The 15,742-nt window shown below is 34.5% G+C and overlaps 1 protein-coding gene across 1 annotated transcript in view; it reads right to left on the bottom strand.

Moving 5' to 3' along the window:
* LOC136026337 (nuclear pore membrane glycoprotein 210-like) overlaps nt 1-15,742 on the bottom strand; it is a gene marked incomplete in the record, with an annotated part of 122,795 nt that overhangs the window by 51,131 nt on the left and 55,922 nt on the right. Inside the window, 2 exon segments of the mRNA XM_065702771.1 lie at nt 1,155-1,256; nt 12,753-12,985. Of these exon segments, the coding sequence (XP_065558843.1) occupies nt 1,155-1,256; nt 12,753-12,985 (335 nt within the window).

A 15,742-nucleotide genomic window follows, 5' to 3' on the forward strand; every position in this document is an offset into this window, starting at 1 on the left:
TCAATCTGTTCACATTTTTCTGATCAAAGACATGATTAAAAAATTTGGCTCAAATCGCTTAAACAGTCGATTGGCTTTATTAACTTTTAATGTTAATGCTATACAATTCACCTATTTATTTGTAGTTACTTCCGTTACTACCTATTATAAATATAAAAAGCAGCTTGAATGAAAGTAAAGAGAGGACAAAAAAATTGCAACAAACGAAAAGTCTTTGAAAGACCAACATTTCCCTGTGACAAGTGGAAACGAACCGCAACCTTCAATTAGGGACATGGCGATATCCATTATCCTATCGCAAGGAATCTTGATTGATGATTCTTCTTTAACATTATTCACTTACTTTTGACAATAATTAATTGCTGACTTAGAGCTGCTTTTTAGAGCATGTTACAGCACATGTAAAAATTTATTTAAGTGGGACTTTAAGCTGACAACATAATTTAGCTAGGATGAAAGGGAATACATCACTTGATGTCTTTTTCATGTGCCTCGATGATTTAACAATCGTTTCTGAATAAAACTAAATATTGAGCCCTTAATGGGGCTCCACAGTAACCAACAAATTAAAGACGAAATTGCTAAAAAAAAACTGTGTAGCGAAGAAGAAATTGCCATTTGAAGCCAGTCATTCCTAGGGTTGGTGGCACGTATCACGGTGCCCCCTCCTGACTCAATAAGTAAATCCGAATCAAATGTAACAATTTGGTCAAACTGGAAAGCCCCTTAGCCACCGTAACCTACCCAAGCTGTTGCGCCCAAGCAGAAACACTAAAGACATTAAAGCAAAACTTCTCCATTAACTCATTTCTTTTTTCTCCGCATCCAAATCCTCCTAGAACCAACTTCAACTGTTCGAAGATTATTCAGACCCTTTTACAGAATTCCGGAAAACTTATTTTCGTAATTATAAATTACTGTTCAGTATCAACTGATCAAAAATCTGTTCCAAAAAATGAAGAAAAACAATTTTATAAAAGTGATGTAATGCAGGGTTTTTAATATACATTGGCTCAACCTAAAATTTGGGGAGAATTTTCAAACCTGACCTGAAACAACTGAAGTTTTTCAGGAAAACTGGATTTAATTAAAGTTTTGTAAGAAAATTTACCTCAAGTGATAAAATAACAAAGAAATAGAAACAATAAACTGACCTGTACTGTTTGATGGTCTTGATGATGAACAAATGATGCAATTTCTTCCTTATCAAAAGATACAGAAAATATCCCAGAACCGTTATGAAGTGACAGGAAGAGCTAAAAACATATAATAAAACATTATTATAATACATTAATTCATATATTTTATACTCAATACACATTTATATTTTATGTATTTTAACGCTAATAGTGGTCTCTAGGAAGCAAAATCTCTGCATCGTGAGCTGTTTGTCACATCCTTCCTCTCACTTTGCTCTCTATAGTTCCTTTTAGGCCTTTGCAAAGGGCCAGCAAAGAGCTCACGGGAAAAATAAATTGAGGCGCAATCGAATCATAAGTTAAAATAAGCATCATACAAGTTTCCAATTCTCTAGTAGCCTATTTGAAGCTAGGACAGATAAAATTCTAGTACGCTTAGTGAGGGGTTAGGATTGCCGCAATCCATGTTTAATGTGTGAATATTTCGCATGTTTAATTTAACTAAATAAAGAAAAAAAGTTTTCTTCAACTGAAAGTAAGGAGCAACATTAAAAATTAAAACGAACAGAAACTATTACGTATATGAGGTTGTTCGCCCCTTCGTCAATGCCTCGCTCTTTATGCTAAAGTTCGAATTCTGTTCCAATTCTTTAAGAATGACCCCTGAATCACAAAAGTCGTTTAATTAGAATAAATAGCTCTTTTGAAAGAACTAAAGAAAAACTTTAGCGGAAAGAGAGAGGTATTGGCGAAGGGGAGAACCCCTTCATGTATATATATATATATATATATATATATATATATATATATATATATATATATATATATATATATATACATATAAAATAAGTTGTCTGTATATATATATAAAATATAAGTTGTCTGTATATAAAAATAAGTTGTCTGTGTGTGTATGTCGAGTGACGTCATGTTTGTCGACTGACGAAATTACAGACCGGGACATCGGGACACAAATGACGACCGGGACATCTATCTATCTATCTATATATATAAAAATAAGTTGTCTGTCTGTGTGTCTGTCTGTCAGGTGACGTCATGTTTCTGTGTCGACTGACGTCATGAAGTTAGTTGTCGTCATTTTTGCTATGACGGTGACGTCATTAAAGATATTTAATCATGAAGTTAGTTGTCGTCATTTTTGCTATGACGGTGACGTCATTAAAGATATTTAAGACATATATGTTCACGTAGAAATCTATTAATGTTTAAGTTTAAAATGACTGATGAACTTACAATGGCAAAAGCCGATGAAGATGCTCAAAGAGTCTATGCCAAAAAACTTGCTGCTGATAGAGAAAGTCAGAAAAGAAAGCGTGCCGAGGAATCAAAAGAACAGCAAGGATACAGGCTTGAGGCTGATAGAGAAAGAAAGAACAGAAAGCGTGCCGAGGAATCAAAAGAACAGCAAGGAAACAGGCTTGAGGCTGATAGAGAAAGAAAGAAAAGAAAGCGTGCCGAGGAACTACCAGAGCAACGCGAAAGCAGACTTGCTGCTAAAAGAGAAAGTGAAAAAAGAAGGCGTGCCGAGGAATCACAAGAACAGCAAGAAATCAGGCTTGCTGCTGATAGAGAAAGTAAGAAAAGAAAGCGTGCCGAGGAATCACAAGAACAGCAAGAAATCAGGCTTGCTGCTGATAGAGAAAGTAAGAAAAGAAAGCGTGCCGAGGAATCAGAGCAACCTGAAAGTTATCGCCTGGCATTCAGGTACAGCCCAGTCGATGATTATAGCTTGAGTAGATGTGTTCAAATCGGGACAATGTCTAAAATTTGTCCCTATTACAAGGCCTTGAAATTCAATGGTGAAACATTGGGAATGTGTTGCGCCTCAGGAAAAGTTAAACTTCCTCTATTGGCTGCACCACCAGAGCCATTGAAGACTTTCCTTACTGGAACTACGTCAGAATCTAAGCGTTTTTTGTCAAAAATCAGAAAATACAACTCATGTTTCCAAATGACGTCGTTTGGAGCCCAAATCGAAAATCCAGATCAATTTATGTCTACTTTCAAAGTAAAAGGGCAAATTTATCATAGAGCAGGGTCCCTTCTACCATTCTCAGGCGAGAATCATAAATTTTTACAATTGTACTTCATCAGTGATAGAAATTCTGAATTGAATGCACGTTGCGAAATTTCTCCCAGCGTAGAAAGGACAATCGTTTCCCAATTGCAACATCTTTTCCACGAAAATAATAATTTAGTGCGTCTGTTCAAAACAGCCATCGATTTGATGCCTATTGATACGTATAAAATTGTTATTTCCGCTGACAAAACGCCTCCTGGCCAACATGTGCGTAGATACAATGCTCCAACTATCGACGAAGTGGCAATCGTTATGGTCGGTGATCAGTTTTTACCTCGAGATATTATTCTTCATAAGCGAAACGCTCAGTTGTTAAGAATTGCTGAAACTCATCGATGCTACGATGCCCTACAATATCCTATCATTTTTTGGGATGGAGCCGACGGCTATCACTTTAATATTAAATTGATGAATCCAGCCACTAACAAAGAAATGAATAAGAAATGCAGTGCAATGCATTATTATTCCTATAGACTAATGATTCGGCAGGATGAAGAAAATTATATTTTAAAATGCCGTGAATTGTTTCACCAATTTGTCGTTGATATGTATGCTAAAATTGAATCAGAACGTTTGCTATATATCCGCCTGAATCAGACCAAGCTCCGCTCTGAACAATACACTCATTTGCAAGATGCAGTTATAAATGACGGTAATACCACAAACGTTGGAAGATTAACAATTTTACCTTCGTCATATGCTGGCAGTCCCCGTCATATGCATAAATATGCTCAAGATGCTATTGCGCATGTTCGTCTCTATGGTCGTCCAGATTTATTTATTACATTTACATGTAATCAATCTTGGGACGAGATACTGCAGCTTTTACTTCAAGGACAATCGGCGGTTCATAGGCATGACATTACGGCCCGTGTCTTCCGGCAAAAGTTGAAATCACTGATAAACTACATAGTAAAACTTGAAGTGTTTGGGTCAGTGCGATGCTGGATGTACTCAGTGGAATGGCAAAAACGAGGTTTGCCACACGCACATATACTAATCTGGCTACATAAAAAAAATACTTCGAACGAAATTGATGATGTGATTTCCGCTGAAATACCTGATAAAAATGTCGATAAGGGGTTACATGATATTATTGTAAAAAATATGATACATGGACCTTGCGGTGCACTGAACGAAAATTCACCATGCATGGAAAAAGGAAGGTGCACAAAGCAATATCCTCGACTTTTAGTATCAAACACAATTACTGGCAATGATGGTTACCCACAATATAGAAGAAGATCTACTGAAGATGGCGGTAAAACAGCAATAATAAAGAAACGTAACGGTACCACCATCGAAGTAGATAACCAGTGGGTTGTTCCATATTCCCCATTATTATCAAAAACATTTAATGCACACATAAACGTTGAATACTGTAACTCCGTAAAGGCAATCAAATACATATGTAAATCCGTCAACAAAGGCAGTGACATGGCAGTTTTTGGCTTGCAGACCGAAATCAAAGATTTCGACGAAATCGTACAGTATCAGGCTGGAAGATACATAAGCAGTAATGAAGCTGTTTGGCGAATTCTTTCATTTCCGATACATGAACGTAGTCCAGCTGTTGTTCACTTAGCGGTACATTTACAGAATGGTCAACGTGTTTATTTCACGGAAACCAACGTGCAACAAAGAGCCCTGAATCCACCGGATACAACATTAACAGCTTTTTTTTCGCTTTGCAAAAATGATTCTTTTGCAAAAAACTGCTGTATACTGAAGTGCCTTCGTATTACACGTGGAATACTAAAAATAAAGTATTTGAACGTCGAAAACAGGGTAAGTCAGTCGACGGCCAACCTACCATCTTCAAAGATACCACGATAGGAGGACTCTACACCGTTCACCCCAATCAACATGAATGCTTCTTTCTACGCCTGCTTTTGGTGAATGTAACCGGTCCGACATCCTTTGAGTATTTGAGAACTGTAAACGGTACTATACATGACACTTACCGTAGTGCATGCCAAGCTCTGAATTTATTGGAGAATGACCAACACTGGGATAACTGCATCAATGACGCGTGCGAAACGTCAACCCCAAGTCAAATTCGTACATTGTTTGGCATCATTTTAACAACTTGCTCTCCATCAGCTCCTACAGAGTTATGGGAAAAATATAAGTCAAAAATGTCCGAAGATATACTCCATCGAAAACAGTTAGAGACGTCAGATATGACTTTTGATTTTACATCAGAAATTTATAACTACACTTTAGTTATTATAGAAGATTTCTGCGTACGTATCGCAAACAAACCTCTTCAGGATTTGGGAATGCCTTCACTAAAAAAGCTAAAAAACTAAAAAAACTAAAAAAACTAAAAAAAGGTAAAAAACAAAAAAAAAACTAAAAACTAAAAAAGAAAAAACTAAAAAAAAGGAAAAAACTGAAAAATAAGAGAAAAAGAAAACTAAAAAAATATTAATAAATATAAAAATATAAATATAAATATAATATAAATTAGCAATCAACAAAGCACCGAGACACAAATGACGACCGGGACACAGGGAGTATAAATGACGACCAGGACATAAGTAAAAAAAAAAACTAAAAAAACTAAAAAAATGGTAAAAACTACAAAAAAACTAAAAACTAATAAAAAAACTAAAAAACCTAAAAATCTAAATAAACTAAAAAAGAAAAAAAAGAAAAAAGGAAAAAAATAAAGGAGAAAAACAAAACTAAAAAACGAATGTATATACAGACCGGGACACCGGGATACAAATGACGACCGGGACACAGGGAATATAAATGACGACCGGGACACAGGGACACAACTACAATGGGGACGCCGGGGGGCACAGGGGGATATAAATGACGACCGGGACACCGGGACACAAGGAATATAAATGACGCCCGGGACACTCAAAGAGAAATCACAGACTGGAACACCGGGACACAAATGACGACCGGGACACAGGGAATATAAATGACGACCGGGACACAGGGACATAACTACAAAGGGGACGCCGGGGTGCACAGGGGGATATATAAATGACGATGGCGACTCAGGGAATGGTCGATTAGCAATCACCATCAACAAAGCTCAAGGGCAATCATTAGAATCATGAGGTATAGATCTGAATACGGATTGTTTTCCCATGGACCATTATATGTTGCATGTTCAAGAGTCGGTAAACCTGACAATCTATTTATATGCACAGACAATGGGACAGCAAAGAATGTTGTATATTCGCAAGTTTTACGTAGTTAAAAACATATATATATATATATATATATATATATATATATATATATCTATATATATAAAAATAAGTTGTGGATGGATGTGTGGATGGATGTGTCAGGTGACGTCACCTGAAAAAACTGGATCAGGTGACGTCAAAACTGAAAAAACTAAAAAAGGCAAAAACTACAAAAAAAACTAAAAACTAATAAAAAAAATAAAAAAGCTAAAAAACTAAAAAAACTAAAAAAAGGCAAAAACTACAAAAAAAAACTAAAAAAAAACTGAAAAAACTAAAAAAAGGCAAAAACTACAAAAAAAAACTAAAAACTAATAAAAAAAGTAAAAAAGCTAAAAAACTAAAAAAACTAAAAAAACTAAAAAAAGGTAAAAAACTAAAAAAAATAAAAAATAAAAAAAAACTAAAAAAAAGGAAAAAACTGAAAAATAAGCTAAAATAAAGGTAAAAACCAATAAAAAACTAAAAAAAAAAAGGAAAAAACTAATAAATGACGACACTCAAAGAGAAAAAAAGGCAAAAACTAATAAATGACGACACTCAAAGAGAAAAAAAGGCAAAAACTACAAAAAAAACTAAAAACTAATAAAAAAAATAAAAAAGCTAAAAAACTAAAAAAAACTAAAAAAAGGCAAAAACTACAAAAAAAACTAAAAACTAATAAAAAAGCTAAAAAACTAAAAAAACTAAAAAAAAGGCAAAAACTACAAAAAAACTAAAAACTAATAAAAAAAATAAAAAAGCTAAAAAACTAAAAAAACTAAAAAAACTAAAAAAAGGTAAAAAACTAAAAAAACTAAAAACTAAAAAAAACTAAAAAAGGTAAAAACTAAAAGAACTAAAAAAGAAAAAAATAAATGACGACACTCAAAGAGAAAGCGACCAGGACAAAAGGAATGTTCGATTAGCAATCAACAAAGCACCGGGACACAGGGAGTATAAAAAAAAGAAAAAAAAAGGAAAAAAATAAAGGAGAAAAACAAAACTAAAAAACGAATGTATATACAGACCGGTACACCGGGATACAAATGACGACCGGGACACAGGGAATATAAATGACGACCGGGACACAGGGACACAACTACAACGGGGACACCGGGGGAAACAGGGGGATATAAATGACGACCGGGACAAAAAAACTAAAAAGAAAAAAAAACTAAAAACTAATAAAAAAACTAAAAAACTAAAAAAAGGCAAAAACTACAAAAAAAACTAAAAACTAATAAAAAAGCTAAAAAACTAAAAAAACTAAAAAAAAGGCAAAAACTACAAAAAAACTAAAAACTAATAAAAAAAATAAAAAAGCTAAAAAACTAAAAAAACTAAAAAAACTAAAAAAAGGTAAAAAACTAAAAAAACTAAAAACTAAAAAAAACTAAAAAAGGTAAAAACTAAAAGAACTAAAAAAGAAAAAAATAAATGACGACACTCAAAGAGAAAGCGACCAGGACAAAAGGAATGTTCGATTAGCAATCAACAAAGCACCGGGACATAGGGAGTATAAAAAAAAGAAAAAAAAAGGAAAAAAATAAAGGAGAAAAACAAAACTAAAAAACGAATGTATATACAGACCGGTACACCGGGATACAAATGACGACCGGGACACAGGGAATATAAATGACGACCGGGACACAGGGACACAACTACAACGGGGACACCGGGGGAAACAGGGGGATATAAATGACGACCGGGACAAAAAAACTAAAAAGAAAAAAAAACTAAAAACTAATAAAAAAACTAAAAAATCTAAAAATCTAAATAAGCTAAAAAAGAAAAAAAAAGGAAAAAAATAAAGGAGAAAAACAAAACTAAAAAACGAATGTATATACAGACCGGGACACCGGGATACAAATGACGACCGGGACCCGGGACACAGGGAATATAAATGACGACCGGGACACAGGGACACAACTACAACGGGGACACCGGGGGAAACAGGGGGATGTAAATGACGACCGGGACACCGGGACAGGGAATGGTCGATTAGCAATCACCATCAACAAAGCTCAAGGGCAATCATTAGAATCATGAGGTATAGATCTGAATACAGATTGTTTTCCCATGGACCATTATATGTTACATGTTCAAGAGTCGGTAAACCTGACAATCTATTTATATGCAAAGACAATGGGACAGCAAAGAATGTTGTATATTCGCAAGTTTTACGTAGTTAAAACCATATATATATATCTATCTATATTCACAGGTGGGACATAGGGACACAACTACAATGGCGCGTAACTATTATGGCGCGTAACGACTTACGCGCGCGGGGGGGCTTGGGGGGGGCGCGAAGCGCCCCCACCAACTAGGTGTTGGGGTGGCGCGAAGCGCCACCCCAACAGCTAGTATATATATATATATATATATATATATATATATATATCTATATATATAAAAATAAGTTGTCTGTGTGTGGATCTGTGGATGGATCAGGTGACGTCATGTTTGTCCGCATATGACGTCTGAATTATTTCACACTAATACAAAAGAAGAAAAAAACTAAAAAAGGTAAAAACTACAAAAAAAACTAAAAAGAAAAAAAAACTAAAAAAGCTAAAAAACTAAAAAAAACTAAAAAAGGTAAAAATCTAATAACTAAAAAAAAACTGAAAAAAATAAAAAAAGGCAAAAACTACAAAAAAAATAAAAACTAATAAAAAAACTAAAAAAGCTAAAAAACTAAAAAAACTAAAAAAAAACTAAAAAAAGGTAAAAAACTAAAAAAAACTAAAAACTAAAAAAGAAAAAAACTAAAAAAAAGGAAAAAACTGAAAAATAAAAGAGAAAAAGAAAACTAAAAAAATATGAATAAATATATATAAAAATAAGTTGTTTGTGGGTTATGTCTGTCTGTCTGTCTGTCGAGTGACGTCGTGTTTGTCCGCATATGACGTCTGAATTATTTCACACTAATACAAAAGAAGAAAAAAAACTAAAAAAGGTAAAAACTACAAAAAAAACTAAAAAGAAAAAAAACTAAAAAAGCTAAAAAACTAAAAAAAACTGAAAAAAGGTAAAAAACTAAAAACTAAAAAAAACTGAAAAAACTGAAAAAAGGCAACAACTAAAAAAAAACTAAAAACTAATAAAAAAACTAAAAAAGCTAAAAAACTAAAAAAACTAAAAAAACTAAAAAAAGGTAAAAAACAAAAAAAAAACTAAAAAAGAAAAAACTAAAAAAAAGGAAAAAACTGAAAAATAAGAGAAAAAGAAAAACTAAAAAAATATTAATAAATATAAAAAATATAAATATAAATATAATATAAATTAGCAATCAACAAAGCACCGAGACACAAATGACGACCGGGACACAGGGAGTATAAATGACGACCAGGACATAAGTAAAAAAAAAAAAAACTAAAAAAACTAAAAAAATGGTGAAAACTACAAAAAAACTAAAAACTAATAAAAAAAAACTAAAAAATCTAAAAATCTAAATAAACTAAAAAAGAAAAAAAAGAAAAAAGGAAAAAAATAAAGGAGAAAAACAAAACTAAAAAACGAATGTATATACAGACCGGGACACCGGGATACAAATGACGACCGGGACACAGGGAATATAAATGACGACCGGGACACAGGGACACAACTACAAAGGGGACGCCGGGGGGCACAGGGGGATATAAATGACGACCGGGACACCGGGACACAAGGAATATAAATGACGCCCGGGACACTCAAAGAGAAATCACAGACTGGAACACCGGGACACAAATGACGACCGGGACACAGGGAATATAAATGACGACCGGGACACAGGGACATAACTACAAAGGGGACGCCGGGGTGCACAGGGGGATATATAAATGACGATGGCGACTCAGGGAATGGTCGATTAGCAATCACCATCAACAAAGCTCAAGGGCAATCATTAGAATCATGAGGTATAGATCTGAATACGGATTGTTTTCCCATGGACCATTATATGTTGCATGTTCAAGAGTCGGTAAACCTGACAATCTATTTATATGCACAGACAATGGGACAGCAAAGAATGTTGTATATTCGCAAGTTTTACGTAGTTAAAAACATATATATATATATATATATATATATATATATATATATATATATATATATATATATATATATATATATATATATATATCTATATTCACAGGTGGGACATAGGGACACAACTACAATGGTGCGTAACTAATATGGCGCGTAACGACTTACGCGCGCGGGGGGGCTTGGGGGGGGGGGCGCGAAGCGCCCCCACCAACTAGGTGTTGGGGTGGCGCGAAGCGCCACCCCAACAGCTAGTATATATATATAAATAAGTTGTCTGTGTGTCGAGTGACGTCATGTTTGTGTGTCGACTGACGTCATGTTAGTGTGTCGACTGACGTCATGTTTGTGTGTCGACTGACGTCATGTTTGTCGACTGACGAAATTACAGACCGGGACACCGGGACACAAATGACGACCGGGACATAGGGAATATAAATGACGAACGGGACACTCAAAGAGAAAGCGACCGGGACACAAGGAATGTTCGATTAGCAATCACCATCAACAAAGCACCGGTACAGAAATGACGACCGGGACACAGGGAATATAAATGACGACCAGGACATAAGTAAAAAAAACTAAAAAAACTAAAAAAAAAAAGTAAAAACAAAAAAAAAATAAAAAGAAAAAAAAGAAAAACTAATAAAAAAAAACTAAAAAAGCTAAAGAACTAAAAAAAACTAAAAAAGAAAAAAAAATAAAAAAGGAAAAAAACTGAAAAATAAAGGAGAAAAACAAAACTAAAAAAAAATGAAAATAAAAAAAAAACTAAAAAGGTAAAAACTACAAAAAAGAACTAAAAAGAAAAAAGAAAAAAAAACTAAAAAAAAAAGTAAAAACCAAATACCGGGACACAAATGACGACCGGGACACAGTGAATATAAATGACGACCGGGACACAGGGACAAAACTACAACGGGGACGCCGGGGGGCACAGGGGGATATATAAATGACGACAGGGACACAGGGAATGTTCGATTAGCAATCACCATCAACAAAGCTCAAGGGCAATCATTAGAATCATGAGGTATAACTAAAAAAAAATTAAAAAAAAGGTAAAAAACTAAAAAATCATAAATGGTTATGTGAACGAGTGATTCTGGCAGTAAAGAACAAAGACGTCCACGAAATCAACAATATTATTCTGACCAAGATTCGAGACCAGGCAGTCATTTACAAGTCAGTCGACACAGTTCTGGAATCCAATGAAGCAGTTAACTATCCATCAGAATTTTTAAATTCGCTGGATCTCCAAGGGTTTCCGCCACACGTGCTACAACTAAAAATAGACGTTCCAATTATACTGTTGCGAGATATTAACCCACCAAAGCTTTGCAATGGCACGCGACTTGCCGTAAAAAAACAATGGAAAACGTAATAGAGGCAACAATCTTGATAGAGCCTTCCGAGAGTGAGGCTGTTCTTATCCCTCGCATTCTGCCTTTTCAATTTAAAAGATTGCCATTCCCAATTCGATTGTTTTTTCCATGGACAATTCTATGTTGCATGCTCAAGAGTCGGTAAACCGGACAATCTATTTATGTGCACAGACAATGGAACAGCGAAGAATGTTGTATATCCACAAGATTTACGCAGTTAAAAATTAGCACATATCCGTTGTATATACATATGTTGTATATCCGTAAGATTTACGCAGTTAAAAATTAGCACCTTACATACATGTTGCTGGGGCGCGTAGCGCTAAAGCAACGCGTGGCAGGGGTGTTACAACCTGTTGCAAACACCCCCAAAAAAGCACTATTTTCGATGTAGCGAAAATAGTTTTAGTAGAATCATTGTATCAGCCAGCCCAACCGTATAACAACAACTGGTATAAAAAAAATGGAGGTTGGTTACTGGTATATCAGACCCTAACTTAAAACGACCTGGCACCAATAAATATGTCATTCAAAATTACAAAGTGGTATTTGAAATAAGTAAAAGAAAAAACTAGATATCAATAATTGGAAGACGATTTAAAGACTTTTGAATAATTTAATAATTTGAAGGCAAAAACAAAACCGGGTTACTCAACAGGTAACTGATCAGGTCAACTAGAAAAACTGTGGTTTTTCTAGTAAAAAAAGGAATAAGACATTATTGATTTGCGACAATTAAAAAGTTCTCTGCTTAGGGTTTTCAGTAAAGCATTGAAAGTGAAGCAGAGATTAACGGTTTACCCGTTAACTTTAACTTTTTTCAAACCGTTAGCTTTCTTCTTTGAATTCTGAAGGCAAAATTCCAACTTTACTAAAAGGGCATTATTGAAAAAGTATTTACGGAGTTATTTGGATGATTGAATATAGTCTTCTCCTTTGGCTCTACAGTCACGTCATCAACAAGAAGTAGGTTCAATGTATCCACAGACATATCAATGTCTTCACGAATAGGCTTCTTTATATCATGATATCCAAAAACACCCACATGTTTCAGGTATTTACTTTTATACCCAGTGAAGGACACTGTAACGTCAACAACGCCGGTGGCACCGGTGGTCTTTAAAATTCTAGTATCTGAAAAAAAGATCATCTAAATTTTTGCATCAAATCCTCTTAAAAATAATACAGTTTAGTTTCTCAACGGTAAGGTCAGACACACTAGTCTGATAATATGGTATCTAAAACTGTTGATACTCAACGAATGTAATATTCCTCTTTTACAACCAATCAACGACACTATAACGTCAACAGCACCGGTAGCACCAATGGTCTTTAACTTTCTAGTATCTGAAGAGGAGATTAACTAAAACTTTTCACTGAACCCTCTTTAAAATATTAGAGTTTGATTTCCCAATGGTAAGTTCCACACTCTGGTAAAATGGTATCTAAAAGAATTAATAACTCACTTTTATACCTAATGAAAGACAGTACATAATCAATAATACAAGCAGCACTGATAGTCTTTAGATTTCTAACATCTAAAATACAGTGATACTAGAACACTAAAAAAGTATGAAAAGAACAGTGTTGAGTTTCTTGACCGGACTATTGATTTGCTATTTGAATAGATACCAAAATAATACAGAGAAATATTTAGAATACACGAGCACGTAATCAGCCACCACCTGGCAAGAGAGGTCAATTTTTTCAAGAAATATGAAGTATCAGAGAACGCTTTGGTAAAAATCTTTCCTGGGGGCATGGAAAAAGTTGCACATGAAGTTTGCGAAAACCCATGATGTTTGTAGCATAAATTAATATGTCAGTGGGTCAGACAAACTGGTAAATCGAAAGTTCAGCCCCTAAAAATGACGTATCATGCACACTACAATGGTAGAATATTGCAAAAAAAAAAAAAAAATAACTAAGAAAGGACATTCGTAATATAGCACGCGCCATTTGCACTGCAGAAAGAATCTACCGTTCTTGAATAGTTTACGACATCCCTGCATTAGCTTGATTTTTGTCCTAATTTGAATGTTTTATTGAAGAAAAAGATTGTTGAAACAGGGGGTGGAGCGAAAAAACCAAGCGGATGTTTTGGCAAAAACTCTAAAAAGCCGTCCTCCTAAGTGAATCATAACAAGACAGAGGAAGCACTAAACAAACAAGAACAAATGAAAGACTATTCTTAATTCGATTGGGCAAGAATTATGTCTCTAGCGATTGGCACCGCCTGTCTTCTAGACGTCTTTCTTTAGAGTATGCAAAAAAAAAACGAGTTGAATCTCGTTTTTATTAAATGATCGTACATTGGGTTTACAGAAATATCCAGAGCATTTCTATTTTTTTTTAATTTCAGTTGCCTCTCTAAAAGATGAAATTTTACAAAAGCATAATCTTTCCGTCTCCTTAAAAAATAAAATATATGTCAAACGTTTTTTTTTTTTCCTTTCTGTGAAAAATAGAACTGATCCTATGCTTGGGAGTGGCATTCGCAGAGGCCCGTGTTTCTGTGGGAAAGCTTACATTGGCAGAGCCTGTTAACAGTTGAGAGGAAGTCCTCACGAACATAAGCTTTCAATAGGTAAATCTCTTAATTTTAAACGTAAAAATGATGAGTTTGACTATGCTCTGGCTAATCCCACTTTTGAATATTCAGATCAACTAATTATTTTTGAAGAGGCAACTTTAGCTTCCATAGCACATGGTTTACCAAAATCTTTTAGGGAACAACTAAAATTGAAAAATACACAAATAAATACCTTGCTTTAAATAGAGATGCAGAACATATTTCTATAAATCCTATTTGCGATCATTTAATAAAAACATAATCAACAAATATAGAAGCTCATATACATTTTAGAAGCTCATTTGATCGTAATGAACAAAAATCAGGTTAGTAAACAGGATAGGGACGGAATTTTTGCCCAATCTAATTTTGACTAGTCTTTTATTCGTTCAGGTTTGATTAGAGGTTTCCTTTGTCTTGTTATGGTTCACTTCAAAACGTTTTTTTTTCTGTTGTGAACACCGAGGACGACTTTCCGGAAGTCCTTGCCAAGATATCAGCTTTGTCTTTTCGCTTTCGCTTTTCTTAGTTCACTGAAAATCACCATCGTTTCTTAGTTTCTTAATTTTTTATTTCTTTTTTTTTTTGGAGCACCGAAGATAGTTTGGCGGTCCTTGTTGAAATATCCGTTTTGTCCTTTCGCTTTCGCTTTTTCCAACTGGCTGAAAGTCACTCTCGTTTCTTGGTTTCTTCAGTAAACACTTTAAAGTTTTAAACATTTAGAAGTTCTTCCAAGGGGAGAATTTTCCATGGAGAGGAAATTTCCCATGGGGAGGGGTTTCAGGAGAAATTTTACATTGGTGCGGAATTTCGGGCATTATTTGAAAATGGTCAGAGATTAAATTAAAAAAAAAACACGAAAACGACCAGAAATTAAATAAAAAAACGCAAGCTTTTTTTAACTGAAAATAAGAAGCTATACTAAAATTTAAAACGAAAAGAAATTAGTTCGTATATGAGGGGGGCTGCCCCTTCCTCACCCTTTACGCTAAATTTTGACTTTTTGCCACGATCCTTTAACAGAGACTGCTCAAACACAAGGAACCTCGAATTAGAATCGCTCAGAAACAGGGCCGTATGCACGATTTTAGTTCGGGGGAAGGGGTATTTTATGGAGGAGGGAGAGTACAAAAAGACTTAGAAACCACATCAAAAATGTGTTTATATTTGTTTCTGTTACGTTTTTACGAGCATGACAACATTTAAGGGGGGGGGGGGTCAAACCCACGAGACCCCTCCCCTGGATACGTCCTTGCTCAGAAGCAATGGCCTAAATGTAATTGACTTTGTTTTCGTTTATCTTTCACAACATGCATCAA

Source organism: Artemia franciscana, chromosome 4 (genome assembly GCF_032884065.1).
Source record: "Artemia franciscana chromosome 4, ASM3288406v1, whole genome shotgun sequence".
In the NCBI taxonomy this organism is placed as follows: Eukaryota; Metazoa; Arthropoda; class Branchiopoda; order Anostraca; family Artemiidae; genus Artemia; species Artemia franciscana.